Below are 22,144 nucleotides of genomic sequence, written 5' to 3'. Positions count from 1 at the left end.
TGAGGGTCCCTTTATATGGGGGCTATACGTAAAAGTGGACCGATATGGCCCATTTTCAATACCATCCAACCTACATCGATAACAACTACTTGTGCCAAGTTTCAAGTCGATAGCTTGTTTCGTTCGGAAGTTAGCGTGATTTCAACAGACGGACGGACGGACGGACGGACGGACATGCTCAGATCGACTCAGAATATCACCACGACCCAGAATATATATACTTTATGGGGTCTTAGAGCTATATTTCGATGTGTTACAAACGGAATGACAAAGTTAATATACCACCATCCTATGATGGAGGGTATAATAAGTGAAAAATTAATTTATAAAATAGAACAAGTATATACGATCGTAAGTTCGGTCAGGCCGAATCTTATGTAAACTCCATCGCGCTCGCGATTTGTTTCAAGTACCCATCAGCAGCACATCGATCATCTCATATCTTTCCAATTTTATTGTTTAGAACAAGATAATAAAACGAAAGTTGCTAGGATTTGAGGACGAACTGAATGTGATGAATTTAAAAAAGTATTCGCGCGACATTCATTTTCCCCATAAAATATCATTTTGGGCGATATGTCCGATATGTCCGGATATGTCCGGTCGCCTAATAATTACGAACCCATATGAACTTTTGGGCGGTAATTAGAGAGGAGGAATTGAAATATCGTTTTATATGGGGGCTATATACTATGAACGCGTATGGACAAATTGTTTTGTAATTGGAGATCGGTTTATCTGGGGGCTATATATAACTATGGTCCGATATGGACCACGTTTGGCATGGTTGTTGGCGACCATATAGGTTAGGTTAGGTTAGGTGGCAGCCCGATGTATCAGGCTCACTTAGACTATTCAGTCCATTGTGATACCACATTGGTGAACTTCTCTCTTATCACTGAGTGCTGCCCGATTCCATGTTAAGCTCAATGACAAGGGACCTCCTTTTTATAGCCGAGTCCGAACGGCGTTCAACATTGCAGTGAAACCACTTAGAGAAGCTTTGAAACCCTCAGAAATGTCACCAGCATTACTGAGGCGACCATATAGTAGGCTGTCCATTACATCTCTTTTAAAGAGAACAGAGAACATGTTTTGTGTTCGTATCTTTTTGTTCACTCTCTTTTTTTGGTGCCGTATTTTTATGTCCAACTTTTATGTACTCTATTTCAAAAAAACTCCTAGATTGATGGAGTTTTATTTATTTAGTAGGAATTCGCCACAATTGTTCGCCACTAATTGTTTACTGGGTTAAGTCTGTGGACAAATTAAAGGCCGGAACACAATTGCGACGTTTCGACGTACTGCGTAAAAATTTGAAATAGATGTAATTGAACGTACGACGTAAATACGCCAACACGTTGTCGTCATCAATTGTGGGCGAGATCATAGTAACATGTGTGTTTTATTTTTGACAGCGTATTTATACCCTTCACCACTACTGTGGTACAGGGTATAATAAGTTTGTGCATTTGTATGTAACGCCAAGAAGGAAAAGTCTGAGACCCATCGTTTAGTATACCGATCGTCTTAGAATTAAATTCTGAGTCGATTTAGCGATGTCCGTCTGTCTGTCCGTCCGTCCGTCTGTCTTTTGATGTATTTTTGTGTGCAAAGTACAGCTCGCAGTTTTAGTCCGATTGTCCTAAAATTTGGTATAGGGTCCAGTTTCGGCTCAAGGACGATCCCTATTGATTTTGGAAAAAATCGGTTCAGATTTAGATATAGCTGCCATATATATTTTTCACCGGTTTGGTCATAATTGGCGTGTATATCAACCGATCTTCCTCAAATTCCGTACATCCGAATATTTTATGAGTCTCGAAAAACCTGCAAAATATCAGCCAAATCGGTTCAGATTTAGATATAGCTCCCATATATAGCTTTCGCCCGATTTACACTCATTTGCTCACAGAGGCCAATTTTTTGCTCCGATTTAGTTGAAATTTTGCACAGGGAGTAGAATTAGCAATCTAGCTATGCGTGTCAAATTTGGTTGAAATCGGTTCAGATTTAGATATAGCTCCCATATATAGCTTTCGCCCGATTTACACTCAAATGACCACAGAGGCCAATTTTTTGCTCAGAGTTAGTTGAAATTTTGCACAGAGAGTATAATTAGCATTGTCGCTATGCGTGCCAAATTTGGTTGAAATCGGTTCAGATTTAGATATATCTCCCATATATAGCTTTCGCCCGATTTACACTCATATGACCGTAGAGGCCAATTTTTAACTCCGATTTAGTTGAAATTTTACACAGGGAGTAGAATTAGCATTGTAGTTATGCGTGCCAAATTTGGTTGAAATCGGTTCAGATTTAGATATAGCTCCCATATATATGTTTTATTGATTTCGACAAATATGATCAAAATACCAACAGTTTCCTTGTTAAATCGCCATTGCTTAGTCGAAAAATTGTAAAATGGACTCTAATTTTCCTAAACTTCTAATACATATATATCGAGTAATAAATCATAAATAAACTTTTGCGAAGTTTTCTTAAAATTGCTCCAGATTTAAATGTTTCCCATATTTTTTTACTAACATTGTGTTCCACCCTAGTGCATTAGCCGACTTAAATTTTGAGTCTCTAGATTTTGTAGAAGTCTATCAAATTCTGTCCAAATCGGGTGATATTTAAATGTATGTATTTGGGACAAACCTTTATATATTTATAGCCCCCAACATATTTGACGGATGTGATATGGTATCGAAAATTTAGATCTACAAAGTGGGTATAATATAGTCGGCCCCGCCCGACTTTAGACTTTCCTTACTTGTTTTGAATTTATTCTGTTTATTTGTTAAGAAAATGTGATTCTTTTTGTTTTTTATTGTTTTCTCATATATTTGTTTCGTTGTTTCTATCATTAGAAACTATTATTATTTTAATTTTAACATCAATAAAATTATTAATTATTTAATAAAGAATTTTTTTATTGTAAACTCTTTTTTAGTCAAAATGTTCTCTTTTTTTAAAGCGAAAGTTCTTTTTTGAAAATTATCCATATGGAAACCCTAGTAATAGCACAATCTAGCAAATTTACACCGAAACGGATGAATTTTGCTCCTCCAAAAGGATCCGGACGTCAAATCTGGGATTCGGTTTCTATGCTGACTATATATAATTATGGACCGATGTGGACTAATTGTTGCATGGTTGTTACTGTCCATATTCTAACACAAAATACAAAACTACAACTGGATCGGATGAAATTTACTCCTCCAAGTGGCTCCGGGGTCAAATCTGGGGATTGGTATATATGGGGGCTATCTATAATTATGAACCGATATGGACCAATGTTTGCATTGTTGTTAGAGACCATATACAAACACCACGTACCAAATGTCAATCGGATCGGATGCCTTAAGAAGTTCCGGGGTCAAATCTGGGGATCGGTTGACATGGGGGCTATATATAATTATAAATCGATGTGGACCAATGTTTGCATGGTTATGGTTATTAGAGACTATATACTACCACCACGTACCAAATGTCAACCGGATATATATATATATATATATATATATATATATATATATATATATATATATATATATATATATATATATATATATATATATATATATATATATATATATATATATATATATATATATATATATATATATATATATATATATATATATATATATATATATATATATATATATATATATATATATATATATATATATATATTCAACTGGATTGGAAGTTTCCTCCTCCAAGAGGCTCCGGAAGTCAAATCTGGGGATCGGTATGTAGGGGGAGCCTTCCACCTTCCGAACGGAACAAGCTATCGACTTTAAACTTGGCACAACAGTTGTTATTGATGTAGGTCGGATGGTATTGCAAATGGGCCATATCGGTCCACTTTTACGTATAGTCCCCATATAAACGGACCCCAAAATTTGGCTTGCGATTGCTCTAAGAGAAGCAAATTTCATCCGATCCGGCTGAAATTTGGTACATGGTGTTAGTATATGGTCTCTAACAACCATCCAAAAATTGGTCCACATCGGTTCATAATTATATATAGCCCCCATATAAACCGATCACCAGATTTGACCTCCGGAGCCTTGTGGAAGACCAAAATTCATCTGATTCAGTTGAAATTTGGTACGTTGTGTTAATATATGGCTTCAAGCACCCATGCATAAATTGGTCGAAATCGCTTCATAATTATATATAGCCCCCATATAAACCGATCCCCAGATTTGACCTCCGGTGCCTTTTGGAGAAGCAAAATTCATCCGATCTGGTTGAAATTTGGTACGTGATGTTAGTATATGGTATCCAACAACCATGCAGGAATTGGTCCATATCAGATCCCCAATATAAACCGATCCCTAGATTTGACCTCAGGTGCCTTTTGGAGAACAAAATTCAACCGATCTGGTTGAAATTTGGTACATGGTAGTATATGATATTTAAGAACCCTGCCATAAGTGGTCCATATCAGTTCATAATCATACATAGGCCCCCATATAAACCGATCCCGAGATTTGGTTTTGGAGCCTCTTGGAGGAGGAAATTTCATCCGAGTTAGTTGATGTTTGGTACATTGTGCTAGTATATGGCCGTTAACAACCATGACCAACTAGTTCCATATCGGTCAATAGTTATATAAAGCCCTCATATGAATCGATCTCCAATCACACAAAAATTGGCCCATATCAAGTTCATAACAAGTTGGCTGATAAGTCCTCGGTCTAACAAAGTAAAACACATTTTTTTGTCAAAATTCGTTTTTGTTATTCAACATAGTTCCCTTCAAGAGCGATACAACGATTACAACGACCTTCCAATTTTTCGATACCACTTTGGTAGTACTCCTTCGGTTTTGCCTCAAAATAGGCCTCAGTTTCGGCGATCACCTCTTCATTGCAGCCAAATTTTTTCCCTGCGAGCATCCTTTTGAGGTCTGAGAACAAGAAAAAGTCGCTGGGGCCAAATCTGGAGAATACGGTGGGTGGGGAAGCAATTCGAAGCCCAATTCATGAATTTTTGCCATCGTTCTCAATGACTTGTGGCACGGTGCGTTGTCTTGGTGGAACAATACTTTTTTGTCTTCTTCATATGGGGCCGTTTTGCCGCGATTTCGACCTTCAAACGCTCCAATAACACCATATAACAGTCACTGTTGATGGTTTTTCCCTTCTCAAGATAATCGGTAAAAATTATTCCATGCGCATCCCAAAAAACAGAGGCCATTACTTTGCCAGCGGACTTTTGAGTCTTTCCACGCTTCGGAGACGGTTCACCGGTCGCTCTCCACTCAGCCGACTGTCGATTGGACTCTGGAGTGTAGTGATGAAGCCATGTTTCATCCATTGTCACATATCGACAGAAAAACTCGGGTGTATTACGAGTTAACAGCTGCAAACACCGCTCAGAATCATCAACACGTTGTTGTTTTTGGTCAAATGTGAGCTCGCGCGGCACCCATTTTGCACAGAGCTTCCGCATATCCCTCATATAAGCGACCCCCATATTTCAATTCTGGCTCTCTACATACCGTGCAAAATTCCATATCGATTCGTAATTATTTGTAGACTTACCTACACAAACCTTTTTTTCTAATATATACCACGTATGGACTAATTCACAATTTAGAAAACGATGTTAAGAAGTTTTAAGATACCACAATCCAAGTAATTCGATTGTGAATGACAGTCTTTCGTAGAAGTTTCTACGGAATCCATGGTGGAGAGTACATAAGATTCGGCCTGGCCGAACTTACATATATTCCAGATATCTTCGGAAAATTCCGAAAAGATGTTCTTCAACATTACATACTACTATATTAAATTTTTACTATGAACTGTAAAAAGTGTCTTATTAAAGACTTAAAGTTAGAAAGGAACAGTGCTTGATATAAACGAAATGGGCTGTGTTGTTGGTTCAAAAATATTTTTTTAAGCTTAAGACCCTAGCAGTCATAGCTTACAATTATATTTATAATTTTATTGTAAATGTAATTAATTGATAAATAAATAGATAAATAAATAAAATATTGTTTTTTTGTTTTATTGAAAAAATAAAAAATTTGTAACAAACGAATTTTTTTGATGATAGAAGTTTAAAATTTTCGAGGAAATTCAAAAAATTCTTACAACAGAAAAACGTTTTCCGTACACGTTTTCCAAACGTTTTTTTTTTTCTTTGTGTGTAGAGGGAATATACTGACATAACGTATCAATTTACAAGCGGATCAGATGAAACGTGGAGGTCCCATTTATCGGATCGGATTTTATGGGAACCATATTTATTAAACGATGTGGAGCATTTTTTTTTTTTGGTGTGAAAAATAGACGATAGATACTGGCATCATATTTTGAATTTGAGGCTCAAGAAATCAAATAAATCTAAAGATCGGTTGATATGTGGCTGATATGGCCAATACCCTCTGGCCTACATTAATAACAAATACTTGTTGCAAGTGTCGAAATTAACATGACTTTAACAGACGGACGGAAGTACAGACATCACAAGTTCGACCCAGAATTTCACCACGATCAAGATTATATAGCTAATGGGGTAAGATACCAATATTTCCATGAATTACAAACGTAGTGACTATGTTAGTATAAGAACTGCTCCATAAATCCCAAATACACACAAAAAAAAAATATTTTCTGATTCAATCACGAAATTAATTGATCCAATTAATTTTTTAATTGAAATGTCTTCAATCACGAAAATGATAGTATCAATCACAGTTTTAATTGGGCATAGAAAAAATTTTTGATTAAAACATTAATTGATTTCATTACCAAATTTCAATTAATTTTTTAATTGATTCAATTAAAAATTCTGAATTGGCTTAGAATTTTTATTTGGATTAACAATTGATTGTTTGAAAAAAAAATTTAATTAAAAATTTTAAAAAATGTTCATCACTTTTTTAACTGACTCAGTCTTCCGAATTTGATTGAAAGTTAATTGTATCAATTAACTTTTTAATTAAAAATTTTAAAATTTTCAATCATTGACTTAATTAACTTAATGTTTCTATCTTGATTACAAAGTTAATTGTACCAATTAATTTATTAATTGAAAAAAATTTCAACTTCAATTAACTTTTTAATTGGAAATATTTTGGTGATATTTATACCCTGCTCCACACTGTGGAACAGGGTATTATAAGTTAGTGCATATGTTTGCAACACCCAGAAGGAGACGAGATAGACACATGGTGTCTTTGGCAAAAATGCTCAGGGTGGGCTCCTGAGTCGATATAGCGATGTCCGTCTGTCCGTCTGTCCGTGAACACATTTTTGTAATCAAAGTCTAGTCCAATCGACTTCAAATTTGGCACAAGTATGTGTTTTGGCTCAGAATAGATCCCTATTGATTTTGGAAGAAATCGGTTCAGATTTAGATATAGCTCCCATATATATCTTTCGCCCGATATGGACTAATACGGTCCCAGAAGCCAGAGGTTTACCCCAATTTGGTTGAAATTTTGCACAGGGAGTATAATTAGCATTGTAGCTATGCGTGCCAAATTTGGTTGAAATCGGTTCAGATTTAGATATAGCTCCCATATATAGCTTTCGCCCGATTTACACTCATAGGACCACAGTGGCCAATTTTTTGCTCCGATTTAGTTAAAATTTTGCACAGGGAGTAGAATTAGCATTGTTGCTATGCGTGTCAAGTTTGGTTGAAATCGGTTCAGATTTAGATATAGCTCCCATATATAGCTTTCGGCCGATTTACACTCATATGACCACAGAGGCCAATTTTTTGCTCCGATTTAGTTGAAATTTTGCACAGGGAGTAGAATTAGCTTTGTAGCTATGCGTGCAAAATTTGGTTGAAATCGGTTCAGATTTAGATATAGCTCCCATATATATGTTTTTCTGATTTCGACAAAAATGGTCAAAATACCAACATTTTCCTTGTTAAATCGGCACTGCTTAGTCGAAAAGTTGTAAAAATGACTCTAATTTTCCTAAACTTCTAATACATATATATCGAGCGATAAATCATAAATAAACTTTTGCGAAGTTTCCTCAAAATTGCTTCAGATTTAAATGTTTCCCATATTTTTATACCCTCCACCATAGGATGGGGGTATATTAACTTTGTCATTCCGTTTGTAACACATCGAAATATTGCTCTAAGACCCCATAAAGTATATATATTCTGGGTCGTTGTGAAATTCTGAGTCGATCTAAGCATGTCCGTCCGTCTGTCCGTCTGTCCGTCCGTCTGTGGAAATCACGCTAACTTCCGAACGAAACTAGCTATCGACTTGAAACTTGGCACAAGTAGTTGTTATTGATGTAGGTCTGATGGTATTGAAAATGGGCCATATCGGCCCACGTTTACGTATAGCCCCCATATAAACCGATCCCCAAATTTGGCTTGCGGAGCCTTCCGGAGCAGCAAAATTCATCCGATCCGGTTGAAATTTGGTACGTGGTCTAAGTATTCGGTCTCTAACAACCATGCAAAAATTGGTCCATATCGGTCCATAATTATATATAGCCCCCATATAAACCGATCCCCAGATTTGACCTCCGGAGCCTCTTGGAGGGGCAAAATTCATCCGATCCGGTTGAAATTTGGCACCTGATGTTAGTATACGGTCTCTAACAACCATGCAAAAATTGGTCCATATCGGTCCATAAATATATATAGCTCCCATATAAACCGATCCCCAGATTTGACCTCCGGAGCCTCTTGGAGGAGCAAACTTCATCCTACCCGATTGAAATTTGGTACGTGGTGTTAGTATATGGTCTCTAACAACCATGCAAAAACTGGTCCATATCGGTCCATAATTATATATAGCTCCCATATAAACCGATCCCCAGATTTGACCTCCGGAGCCTCTTGGAGGGGCAAAATTCATCCGATCCGTTTGAAATTGGGTACCTGATGTTAGTATACGGTATCTAACAAGCATGCACAAATTGGTCCATATCGGTCCATAATTATATATAGCTCCCATATAAACCGATCCCCAGATTTGACCTCCGGAGCCTCTTGGAGGAGCAAAAGTCATCCGATGCGGTTGAAATTTGGTACATTTCGTTAGTATATGGCCTCTAACAGCCATGTAAAAATTGTCAAATTTTATTACTATAGAAAGTTTTGTCAAAATTTTGTCAAAAAACTCCCTTAATGTCATGCTACATCTATTACCTTTAGACATTTTGGCCAAACAGTTAGCTGCAACAACGGCTGTGCGGTTGCGCGAGCTATCGCTGTGGTCGGAAAAAATGTACGGTCATAGTTCGGTCCTCAAAGTAATGCCAGATGTGCCTAACGTAGTGGATTACACCCTGGCAAAACCACTTTTCGACAAAAAGTTTGAAACTCTAATTCCCAACAGTGAGGCGTTGTGTACACAGACCCCGGGGAATAAAAGATATATAGATTTCTATACTGATGGCTCCAAATTGAATGGACAAGTGGGGTTCGGAGTATATTCTAAAGATCTGGAAATTCGAATAGCGAAAAGATTACCTAATCACTGTAGTGTTTTTCAGGCTGCAATATTGGCAATAAGAGAGGTGGTGAATTGGCTGAGAAGTAATGTTCCAAAAATTGTTGGCATTAATAACAGGTTGGCTGATAAGTCCCCGGTCTAACAAAGAAAAACAAATTTTTTTGTAAAAATTCGTTTTTATTATTCAACAGGATTCCCTTCAAGAGCGATACAACGATTATAACGACCTTCCAATTTTTTGATACCATTTTGGTAGTACTCCTTCGGTTTTGCCTCAAAATAGGCCTCAGTTTCGGCGATCAACTCTTCATTGCAGCCAAATTTTTTCCTTGCGAGCATCCTTTTGAGGTCTGAGAACAAGAAAAAGTTGCTGGGGGCCAAATCTGGAGAATACGGTGGGTGAGGAAGCATTTCGAAGCCCAATTCATGAATTTTTGCCATCGTTCTCAATGACTTGTGGCACGGTGCGTTGTCTTGGTGGAACAACACTTTTATCTTTTCATATGGGCCGTTTTGCCGCGATTTCGACCTTCAATCGCTCCAATAACGCCATATAATAGTTACTGTTGATGGTTTTTCCCTTCTCAAGATGATTGATAAAAATTATTCCATGCACATCCCAAAAAACAGAGGCCATTACTTTGCCAGCGGACTTTTGAGTCTTTCCACACTTCGGAGACGGTTCACCGGTCGCTGTCCACTCAGCCGACTCTCGATTGGACTCAGGAGTGTAGGGATGGAGCCATGTTTCATCCATTGTCACATATCGACGGAAAAACTTGGGGTGTATTACGAGTTAACAGCTGCAGACACCGCTCAGAATCATCAACACGTTGTTGTTCTTGGTCAAATGTGAGCTCACGCGGCACCCATTTTGCACAGAGCTTCCACATATCCAAATATTGATGAATGATATGATATCTTTGATATCTTTAAGGCCTCTGCTATCTCGATCAACTTCATTTTACGGTCATTCAAAATCATTGTGTGGATTTTTTTTTGATGTTTTCGTCGGTAACCACCTCTTTCGGGCGTCCACTGCGTTCACCGTCCTCCGTGCTCATTTCACCACACTTCAATTTTGCATACCAATCAATTATTGTTGATTTCCCTGGGACAGAGTCCGGAAACTCATTATCAAGCCATGTTTTTGCTTCCACCGTATTTTTCCCCTTCAGAAAACAGTATTTTATCAAAACACGAAATTCCTTTTTCCCATTTTTTTCACAATAACAAAAGTTGCTTCACAAACGACGCTCTATCTCACAAACTAATTGACTTACAGACGTCAAATTTTGACACGAATCATTTGAAGGTTGGTACTATATAAAAATAATATGCATTTAATACTAGCGACGCCATCTGTGTTTCAGACCGGGGACTTATCAGCCAACCTGTTATATACTCAGAGAGTCAACCTGCAATAAAATCCTTGGACTCTGTGTTCCTTTACTCGAAAACGGTCATCGGCTGCCCCAAATCTCTCAACGAGATGGCTGAGCAGTACAATATTCACCTAATATGGGTGCCTGGCCATAGGAACATACCGAGGAACTGTCAAGCAGATGAGTTCGCAAGGCTAAGAACTACCTTATATATTCCAGGGGAACTAGAATCTGTTGGTATGTCTCTGGCAACCTGCAAGCTCTTACTGCGTGAGAAGGCCGTCATGATGGCAAATGTTCGATGAGAGAATTGCAAGGGTTATAACGACACAAAGCAAATATGGTCCCATTTAAACTTGAACCGCACACTATGTTAGATATGCTATAACTGATATCTGCTATAACGGGTCGCGACTGATAGGCGATTTTGCAAAAACTATTGGCGCGAAGTATAATGACTATTGTATGAGCTGTCATGACGTGGAGGAAAAGGAATTAATTAAACACCTCTTGTGTGAGTGTCCTGCTTTTTGTGTAAGGCGTAAGCGAATTTTAGGAGCATATAGCTTTAGATTACTGGCTGACCTGGAAAACGTTAACTTAAGCAGTTTGTTGATGTTTTTGGAGCAATCTGGTTGGTTCCACAAAAGTAAATAATAGAGAAGGTTCAGTGGTTAAGACTAGAAGTGCCCATATGTAATAGGTACTTTTAGTTAAATGTGGTATCACAATGGACTGAATAGTCTAAGTGAGCCTGAAATTTAATCGGGCTGCCACTTTTGCCTACCCTTACCTAACCTTTGTCAAAATTTCATTTCTATAGAAAGTTTTGTAAAAAGTTTATTTCTATAGCAATGTTTGTCAACGTTTTATTTCCATAGAAAATTTTGTCAAAATTTTATTTCTATAGAAAATTTTGTAAAAAATTTATTTCTGTAGAAAATTTTGTCAACATTTTATTTCTATAGACAATTTTGTCAACATTTTATTTCTATAGAACATTTTGTCAACATTTTATTTCTATAGAAAATTTTGTCAACATTTTATTTCTATAGAAAATTTTGTCAAAATTTTATTGCTATAGAAAATTTTGTCAACATTTTACTTCCATAGAAAATTTTGTCAACATTTTATTTCTATAGAAAAATTTGTCAAGTTTTTATTTCTATAGAAAATTTTGTCAAAATTTTATTTCTATAGAAAATTTTGTCAAACTGAATTATATACGTATTTAATATATACCCCTTATGGACTAACTTACAATTTAGAAGACAGTGTTAAAAAGTTTTACGATACCTTGCCATCGGCAAGTGTTATCGCAACCCAAGTAATTCGATTGTGGATGACAGCCTTTAGTAGAAGTTCCTACGCAATCCATGGTGGAGGGTACATAAGATTCGGCCTGGCCGAACTTACGGCCGTATATACTTGTTTTTACTAACATTGTGTTCCACCCTAGTGCATTAGCCGACTTAAATTTTGAGTCTATAGATTTTGTAGAAGTCTATCAAATTCTTCCAGATCGAGTGATATTTAAATGTATGTATTTGGGACAAACCTTTATATATAGCCCCCAACACATTTGACGGATGTGATATGGTATCGAAAATTTAGATCTACAAAGTGGTGCAGGGTATAATATAGTCGGCCCCGCCCGACTTTAGACTTTCTTACTTGTTTTTTCTGTGTACGGTGAAACATCTCAAACTTGTACATTCTGAAAACCGAACAACTCTCAAAAAGGTAAATTTTTCATGAGAGGTTAGCAATATTATCGCATTTACAACAATCTCTCATAACTGGACGCCTTCCAAATGTGGCCACAATTTAGACGAGCATGATTGTCCAATTCTGAGAAGTTTAACCGTATATACAATCCCAATTTTGTCACTTACATTGACTACACGTGGAAATTTATAAAATTCATCAAAAACGGTTAAGCCTCTAGAAATCCTAAGAAATTTTCGTATATTATTTTAACCCCATCATACAGAAAAAGTAACGGCTTCTTAAATTGCTCAGCAATATTCAAATCTTATGAAAAATTAATACTTGAGGGGGGCAACTAATCAAAACTGTCATCATTAGTGATGAAAACAAAATAAATAATATTCCAGGAATTTTTGGCTGCTTATTGACAGGATAGGCTTAACCTTAAGACGCCAAAATATCAATACCCCGACAGTCATTCCATATGAAAATCCTCAACTAAAATTGAAAAGGTACTTAACTTTTGCCGTTTCTTGGGCTTCGTCTGCCAAGGAAATGTTTTCATAACATCACCACCAGCACCAAGTGTAAACTGTTGCAAAATGAGGATTTAAAGATGTAACACATGTTCCCAGGCAATCCAAGAAGGCCTGGGAAAAGAAAACACACGCATGCGTAGTAAACGAATCCAATTTTGTGGGGGGGGGGCGCCTATGAAAGGCAGGAAAAGAAAAACATAACATTCAAGTCGCTGGTATATTTTGATTTGAATGATACTTGATGAAATCCAGTTTGGTGGGAAAACAAATCAAAATTGGAAGATTTTGAAAATGAACTGATGATGTGATCGTCATGTCTGTTCATTCTTCTGACTACACCAACCTTAGGTAAAGGATGTTTAGCGATAGAGGATATATGTGGAGAGTGATCAAATCCACGTTTCTTTGTGGTTGGTGGCAATGTACCCAGTCTCCTTCAAAGATCGCGAACTAATGATGATGACATTCGTAATGGGCTGCAGAAATTTGAAACCATCACTTTTCGATGTTGAAGTACTCAGTACTCATAGGTATAAATGATGAAGATTGAGGGAAATTGTTTATTTTATCTGGAAAAATTACAGTTTAAATTTCTTTCTTGTCATTGTGTTTGAAAATTGTCGCCAAGTAAAAAATGGGTTTTGAAAATCATTTGAAATTTCGGTGATATTTTGAAGATGGCAATCCAGGGATTTGTGTCAATCAACAATCAGTGGGCGGATTTCGTGTCGTACTGTCTTTGACATAATCAATAAGACCAAGGCATTTTAGTATAAAGCTATAAAGGGTGGCTGATATGTATTGAACTGAATTTTATCATAGAAATATTAGGGCTTTTGGCGATTTGAAAATCTATAGAGGGAGTCTTCTGAAATATGGGAAACATGATCACTACTACGTAACCCAACGCATAACGAACAATGCTATTTAATGCCACGTTAAGTCTATGTATACTTAAGGAGTCACAATTTGCAAAGAGTTCAGGTCCGTAAATTAGACCGGGAGAGAGACTTTTTGCCAGGATGCTTAAGTTAACAATTTACGGATCCGGCAGTAATCTAAAGATTTATTCCCTTAAAATTGGTTTACGCCTCACACAAAATACAGGACACTCCCACAAGAGGTGTTTAGGTTAGGTGGCAGCCCGATATATCAGGCTCACTTAGACTATTCAGTCCCTTGTGATACCACATTGGTGAACTCTCCCTTATCACTGAGTTCTGCCCGATTCCATGTTAAGCTCAATGATAAGAGACCTCCTTTTTATAGCCGAGTCCGAACGGCGTTCCACATTACAGTGAAACCATTTAGAGAAGCTTTGAAACCCTCAGAAATATCACCAGCATTACTGAGGTGGGATAATCCACCGCTGAAAAACTTTTTGGTGTTCGGTCGAAGCAGGAATCGAACCCACGATCTTGTGTATGCAAGGCGGGCATGCTATCCATTGCACCACGGTGGTATCAAACAACTATGCAAAAATTGGTGCACATCGGTCCATAATTATATATAGCCCCCATATAAACCGATCCCCAGATTTGTCCTTCGGCGCCCCTTGGAAGAGCAAAAATCACCCGATCCGGTTGAAATTTGGTACGTGGTGTTAGTATGTGGTCTCTAACAACCATGCAAAAATTGGTCCATACCGGTTTCAATTATATATAACCCCCATTTAAACCGATCCCCAGATTTGACCTCCGGAGCTATTGGAGGAGCAAAATTCATCCGACCCGGTTGAAATTTGGTACGTGGTGAAATTTGGAACATTGCGCTAGTATATGGCCGTTAACATCCATGACAAAATTGGTTCATATCGGTCTATAGTTATATATAGCCGATCCCCAAAAATAATACACCAAAATTTTATTTCTATAGAAAATTTTGTCAAAATTTTACTTTTATAGAAAAGTTTGTCAAAATTTTATTTCTACACTGTTAGAAAAATATGTTTTTCATATGTTCCGATATAAACAAAATGTGTTTCGGGCACAATTTTAAAACACAATATATTTAAGTACAAACATGTAATGTTCCTAAACTAACACTAAATGTTAGGGACATCTATGTTAATATGTTAGAATATATTATGTTTGGGGCATGAATGTTTCACAAAAATCATATGTGTTAATGCAAACATATATAAATTTACAAATTTCGACTAAACATACATATGTTGTGATATTTTTTTCAAAGCCACAGAGAGAGTATAGAGAAAGAAATAGAGATGAAACCGGGAGAGTTGACCGAAGATATCAACATAACACAGCGAAAGAATCAAAAGAGAACAATTTCTGTGAATTCGCTGGTATGTTGTTTCGGAAAACTGTTTTATGATAAGGCCAAAAATTTTATATGCTTAAGTCTAAATATTATTTATTTTGAATAAAGAGAATAGACATTCGGAGCCAAGAAAATAGACATTTGAAAAACAAACAGCATATGTTTTCGCCTTGAGAACAGTATTTTATGTATGTGTGGACATGTGTTTTGTTTATCATTTTGGCATTGTGGGCACAATTTTTTTCTTGGTTCGTTAAAAGAAATCAGGGGGTCTTCATAAAAATAACGAAAGGGCACTATACTCTTTTTATAGTTGGGACATTAAAATGAAATAAGGAGGAAATAGTGAAAAATTACACAGTAAAATGTATAAAAACAAAGTTTAGTTCCTCTTTATTAATAAGTAGTGCACGAGGAGTTGACGGACACCTTCAAATATAAAAGCGGGCATTAAGTTGGAGTTTTGCAGCTAAAACCATTTAAAAAGTTTATTTTCTTTAAAATGAATTATTAAAGAAAAATAAAAGGCATTTTAGAGCGATGGTGTTAAATGCTAGTAAAAAACTGTTCACGCCTAAATAAATTTATGTGCATATTATAAAATTATTTATGTATACTAGAGTTTTTGAATTCCTTCCAAATTTTAATGTTTTGTACCAAAAACAGTTTTTTGTTACAAAATTGTTATTTTTGCAATAAAAAAATAATATTTTATCCAAAAATCAGTCAATTTCCTTTATATCAAGCACTGTTACTGACTATAAATCTTTAATAATTCACATTTCGAAGTTTCATTATAAAAATTTAATATAGTATAAATATAAATGTGTAAATTAAAAAAAAAAAAAAAATAAAAAAGTGTTCGGTCGGAGCAGGGATTGAACCCACGATCCTTTGCATACAAGGCAGACCACTGCTCCACGGGACAAACAAATGTATGTTTCTCTTAAATAATGTTATGTTTGCTTGGGCTCGTGGGCGCTGCAAACTATGCTATATAAATGTAACTTATAACGATAATTATCTACTGGTGACTATAACAGCTACGTAGCCCAGTGGATAGTGTGTTGGCTTACAAATTGTATGGTCCTCGGTTCGATTTTCCCTGCAGGCGAAAGGTAAAATTTAAAAAATTTATAAAAGTGAATAATTTCTTCAAAATTATTTGTATTACAGAAAAAGGTGACAAGAACTAAAACATTTCGTGGAAGTGAATATTGTGAGTATGTTAGGGAATGAGCACAATCGTCTTTGCGAAAAATTCTTCCAAGCATATAATATTTTTGGGCTCAAAATGTTTCCAAACATATAATATGTTCACATTAAACAAACACATTAATGTTTCGGCAGTATCCAATAATATATGTGCTTCCTGCAAAATATGTTTGGAACATATGTTAAAGAAGCGATTTTTTTGAGGGTGTACAGAAAATTTTGTCGAAATTTTATTTCTATGGAAAAATTTGTCAAACTGAATTATTTACGTACAAGTATTTAATCGGCCTTTTTATACCCTCCACCATAGGATGGGGGTATATTAACTTTGTCATTCCGTTTGTAACACATCGAAATATTGCTCTAAGACCCCATAAAGTATATCTATATTCTGGGTCGTGGTGAAATTCTGAGTCGATTTGAGCATGTCCGTCCGTCTGTTGAAATAACGCTAACTTCAGAACGAAACAAGCTATCGACTTGAAACTTGGCACAAGTAGTTCTTATTGATGTAGGTCGGATGGTATTGTAAATGGGTCGTATCGGACCACTTCAACGTACAGCCCCCATATAAACCGACCCCCAGATTTGGCTTGCAGAGCTTCTTGGAGGAGCAAAATTCATACGATCCGGTTGAAATTTGCTACGTGGTGTTAGTATATGGTCTTTAACAACCATGCAAACATTGGTCCATATCGGCCCATAATTATATATAGCCCCCATATAAACCGATCCCCAGATTTGACCTCCGGAGTCTATTGGAGGAGCAAAATTCATCCGATTCAGTTGAAATTTGGTATGCGGTGTTAGTATATGGTCTCTAACCACCATACAAAAATTGGTCCATATCGGTCCATAATTATATATAGCCCCCATATAAACCGATCCCCAGATTTGACCTCCGGAGTCTATTGGAGGAGCAAAATTCATCCGATCCGGTTGAAATTTGGTACGTGGGGTCAGTATATAGTCTCTAACAACCATGCAAAAATTGGTTCATATCGGTCCATAATTATATATAGACCCCATATAAACCGATCACCAGATTTGACCTCCGGAGGCTCATGGAAAACCAAAATTCATCTGATTCAGTTGATATTTGGTACGTGGTGTTAGTATATGGTCTCAAACACCCATGCAAAAATTGGTCAAAATCGGTCCATAATTATATATAGCCCCCATATAAACCGATCCCCAGATTTGAGCTCCGGAGCTCCTTGGAAGAGCAACATTCATCCGATTCGGTTAAAATTTGGTACGTGATGTTAGTATATGGTATCCAACAACCATGCAGGAATTGGTTCATATCAGTCCATAATTATACATAGCCCCCATATAAACCGATCCCCAGATTTGATCTCCGGTGCCTTTTGGAGAAGCAACATTCATCCGATCTGGTTGAAATTTGGTACGTGGTGGATGTATATGATATTTAACAACCATGCCAAAAGTGGTCCATAATCATATATAGCCCCCATATAAACCGATCCCGAGATTTGGTTTTGGAGCCTCTTGCACGAGCAAATTTCATCCTAGTCAGTTGAAATTTGGTACATTGTGCTAATATGTGGCCGTTAGCAACCATGCCTAACTAGGTCCATATCGGTCTATAGTTATATATAGCCTTCAGATAAATCGATCCCCAATCACACAAAAATTGGTCAATATTAAGTTCATAATTGTATATAGCCCCCATATAAGCGACCCCCATATTTCAATTCTGGCTCTCTACCACGTATGGACTAACTCACAATTTAGACAACGATGTTAAGTAGTTTTAAGATACCACAACCCAAGTAATGCGATTGTGGATGACAGTTTTTAGTACAAGTTTCTATGCAATCCATGATGGAGGGTACATAAGATTCGGCCTGGCCGAACTTACGGCCGTATATACTTGTTTCCTATTGCCTTTTTGCACGAGTATAAAGCTACCGTGGCTTTTCTCGCCCTTTCTTCAATATTAAGCTTAAGGTTCCTGTCCAAAATAACCCCAAGGTACTTTGCACACTCACCAAAAGATATTTATATACCCCCCTAAGGAGATGGACTAAACCTGGGAACGATGGGTTCTTTGCAGTACATGACTAGTTCTCGCTTTGCAGGATATACCCCTAGATCATTTTCTCTCGCCCACATCTCAGTCGGGCGGAGGGCTCTCTGTATAATATCTCTAATTGTGGATGAGAATTTCCCTCTGACTTCTAGAGCCACATTATCTGCGTATGCCAAGACTTTTACCTTAGGGCAGTCAGAAGGTTATTTATAGCAACATTCCAAAGAGGAGATGATAGAACTCCTCCTTGGGGAGTGTCTCTTTTTACATACTTTTGTACATTCGCTTGTCCTAGTGTTGCTCTTCGTTAGAATTTCGTCTAACAGACTAAGTATCCTTAGATCAACAATTAGAGTTGTCAATCCATTTAATATCGAACTCGGATGGACATTATTGAATGTCCCTTCGAGGTCTAGAAAGCCACAATTGTGTATTAATTTACAGATAGTGAGCTCTCAATAAAGCTGACTAGTTTATGCAATGCGGTCTCAGTCGACCTGCCTTTCTAGTAAGCATGTTGTCGTTTCCAGAGCAATCTTGAATCGATACTAGTTCTAAGATAAATATCTATAATCCTCTCCAGATTTTTAAGAAGGAATGAGGATAAGCTGATTGGTCGGAAATCCTTCGCACTAGACTGAGAGGCTTTTCCCGCTTTAGGTATGGAAACGACTTTTGTTTTCCTGCACTTGCTAAAATGATACATCCTTTATATATGGCTGACAACCAAGGGATAATTATGTCAGCCACTGCTTATAATTCCGCCGGAGTAATTCCATCAGGTCCGGGGGATTTGAATGGTTCAAAACTATTTAAAGCCCATTTTATGGTTCAGCCGTCTGATTTCCAGGAAAATGTGTATCCAATAGTACCTCCAGCGTCTGCTCACTGGACGTTGTCCAATTGCCCTCCGATGTTTTAATGAAAACTGGAGCGGAGTTAGTGAAACCGTAGTCTGGAAGCCTCGGACGTTTCTCAATACTGTTACAGAAATAATGTGCTGAGCCCTTCTCAGTTCTCGCGTACAACCTCTCAGATTCATCTTGTAAACGTCCCAAACCTCTGGAGCTCTGGTGGACTTTGCCCTGTTAAAGAACTTCCTGCAGGAAATCTGGTCGGAAATCCTTCGCACTAGACTGAGAGGCTTTTCACGCTTTAAGTATGGGAACTATAATTATGTTAGCGACTGCTTATAACTCCGCTGGAGTAATTGCATCAGGTCCGAGGGATTTGAATGGTTCAAAACTATTTAAAGCCCATTTTATTCGAGATTTCGATACAATTTCCTCGACAGGAAATGACCGCTGAGCCTCTGTATGGTTCTGCCGTTTGATTTCCAGTAAAATGTGTGTCCAATAGTACTTCCAGCGTCTGCTCACTGGACGTTGTCCAATTGCCTTCCGATAATTTAATGAAAACTGGAGCGGAGTTAGTGAAACCGTAGTCTGGAAGCCTCGGACTCTTCTCAATACTGCTACAGAAATAATGTGCTGAGCCCTTCTCAGTTCTCGCGTATAACCTCTCAGATCCCAACGTCCCAATCCTCTGGAGCTCTGGTGGACTTTGCCCTGTTAAAGAACTTCCTGCAGGATTTCCTCATATTACTGAACTCTGTTGACCACCATGGCGGCCGAGTTTTAGCCCTTGCTTTCCCCTAAACCATGCAGCTTCCAGTGAGATGTTGAAGGCCTTTGTAACCCACTCCACGGTTTGTTCGATATCCTGCACCGCGCTCATATTTGTCTCTGTTGCTGTCAGATAAGCTTTATCCTACACTGTAACTGTATCATAGATGGAAATGGCTGTCGGAGAGAGAGGAATATTGGAAAAAGTTTTGTTTGTTTGTGAGATGTTGAAGGCCTTTGTAACCCACTCCACGGTTTGTTCGATATCCTGCACCGCGCTCATATTTGTCTCTGTTGCTGTCAGATAAGCTTTATCCTACACTGTAACTGTATCATAGATGGAAATGGCTGTCGGAGAGAGAGGAATATTGGAAAAAGTTTTGTTCAAACCATTTGGGTCACCACGATAACTCTATGATGACTTAGATTTTCCACTACCATATATAATTTTCCATTTGCTCTTGGAATCAACAGCAAAATTAAAACTCGTAGCATAATATTCGCTGTTCGCCACATTGACTGGCTATTATTCTTGCCGATATTCCCTTAAAAGTTATGATATTCTAAAATGCTTCCATCGAGAATACGTGATGTCTATTTCCCTAATAACAGTCCTAATTGTGTCGTTAAACCATGAGTTCAAAATAAATGCCAAATTTTATCGCGAAAATGAGGCATCTGTAGTTAAATCTTGGGGGAGGGGGCGGTTTATATGAAAGCTATACATAATTATGGACCGATATGGACTAATGTTTGCACGGTTGTTCATAGCGAACATCGCTAGATCGAAGTTCTTCCTATGTCTTTACTTTTATTAACATCAAATTCTAGAGATTCATTTCTCGGTAGACGTGGAATTTGCAATAAAATGTTTGATAGTATTAATCAAAATGCCTTCACGTAGTGATAAAGGTTGAGAAAGATAAGAAAAAAAATATTTTTTTAATGTTTTCCTTGCTTTGTTTTGTAATTGTATCACATCTGAAGAATTAATGCGAAATCAATGGATGCTTAAAAATATTACTTCCGCCCTATGACAAGCCCATATTAAATTCATTGTTTCTAAGCTAAATTTGCACCACTTCGGGATCCAAAAAAAAACATTGCTTTTTGACTACGCTTACTGGGATCCTGTATATCTCAAAATATAATCCCCACTGTATTAAATGTTTTATCAAAATCCCATTTGTTTCTCTTTACAGGTTCTCTTAGTGGCAAAGATTTCTCTTTGGATGGCCTCAATGGTTTCGCCAATAAGAAGAAAAAGAAAAAACGTCGTCACAGTCGTACCATCTTTACTAGCTATCAATTGGAGAAACTGGAGGAAGCTTTCAAAGAAGCCCATTATCCAGATGTTTATGCACGAGAAATGTTATCATTAAAAACTGAATTACCTGAGGATCGAATACAGGTAAGTGTGAAAATATTTAAGCAATTTGTATTGTATTCTGTTCTCCTATTGAAAATGGAAATTTAATACTTTTAACGAAAGAACAATAAAGCCACAAAGCCGATGCCAACGAAAACAAAATTATCCTTGATATGTTCGTGATAAAAAGTAATGACTAATTATTTTCAATATAGAGACAAATGTACGCTACTTTAGGGTATGATTTAAAAAAATTGTCATGGCAAATTTTATTATATTAAAGGCAGCATTTAATTTTATAAAAATATCAACAAAAACCAAATCGATAAAGTAAACTACGGCATCTTCTTGCCGATCCGAGTCTCCGACTCTGCCTGCAACAGGGCAGCCAAAGTGTCTTACTAACTCAGTTATTAGAGCTGTGGTCAGAGAAATAAAATTGAATCCAGCTATTAGTGCTTTGCCGGGGGCTGTTTCACAAACCTCTGGTTAA

General features: G+C 37.1%; 1 protein-coding gene across 1 annotated transcript in view; it reads left to right on the top strand.

Moving 5' to 3' along the window:
- The first annotated feature begins 21,172 nt into the window (after positions 1 to 21,172).
- The window catches only part of Vsx2 (Visual system homeobox 2), a 245,793-nt gene continuing 244,821 nt past the window's right edge, over positions 21,173 to 22,144 (top strand). Inside the window, exons 1-2 of the mRNA XM_075301454.1 lie at positions 21,173 to 21,194; positions 21,485 to 21,693. Of these exons, the coding sequence (XP_075157569.1) occupies positions 21,173 to 21,194; positions 21,485 to 21,693 (231 nt within the window). The remainder of the gene's footprint in view (positions 21,195 to 21,484; positions 21,694 to 22,144) is intronic.

This window comes from Haematobia irritans, chromosome 3 (genome assembly GCF_050003625.1).
Source record: "Haematobia irritans isolate KBUSLIRL chromosome 3, ASM5000362v1, whole genome shotgun sequence".
Lineage (NCBI taxonomy): Eukaryota > Metazoa > Arthropoda > Insecta > Diptera > Muscidae > Haematobia > Haematobia irritans.
Note: the sequence above shows the minus strand (reverse complement) of the source record. Positions and strands in the feature narration are given on the sequence as shown.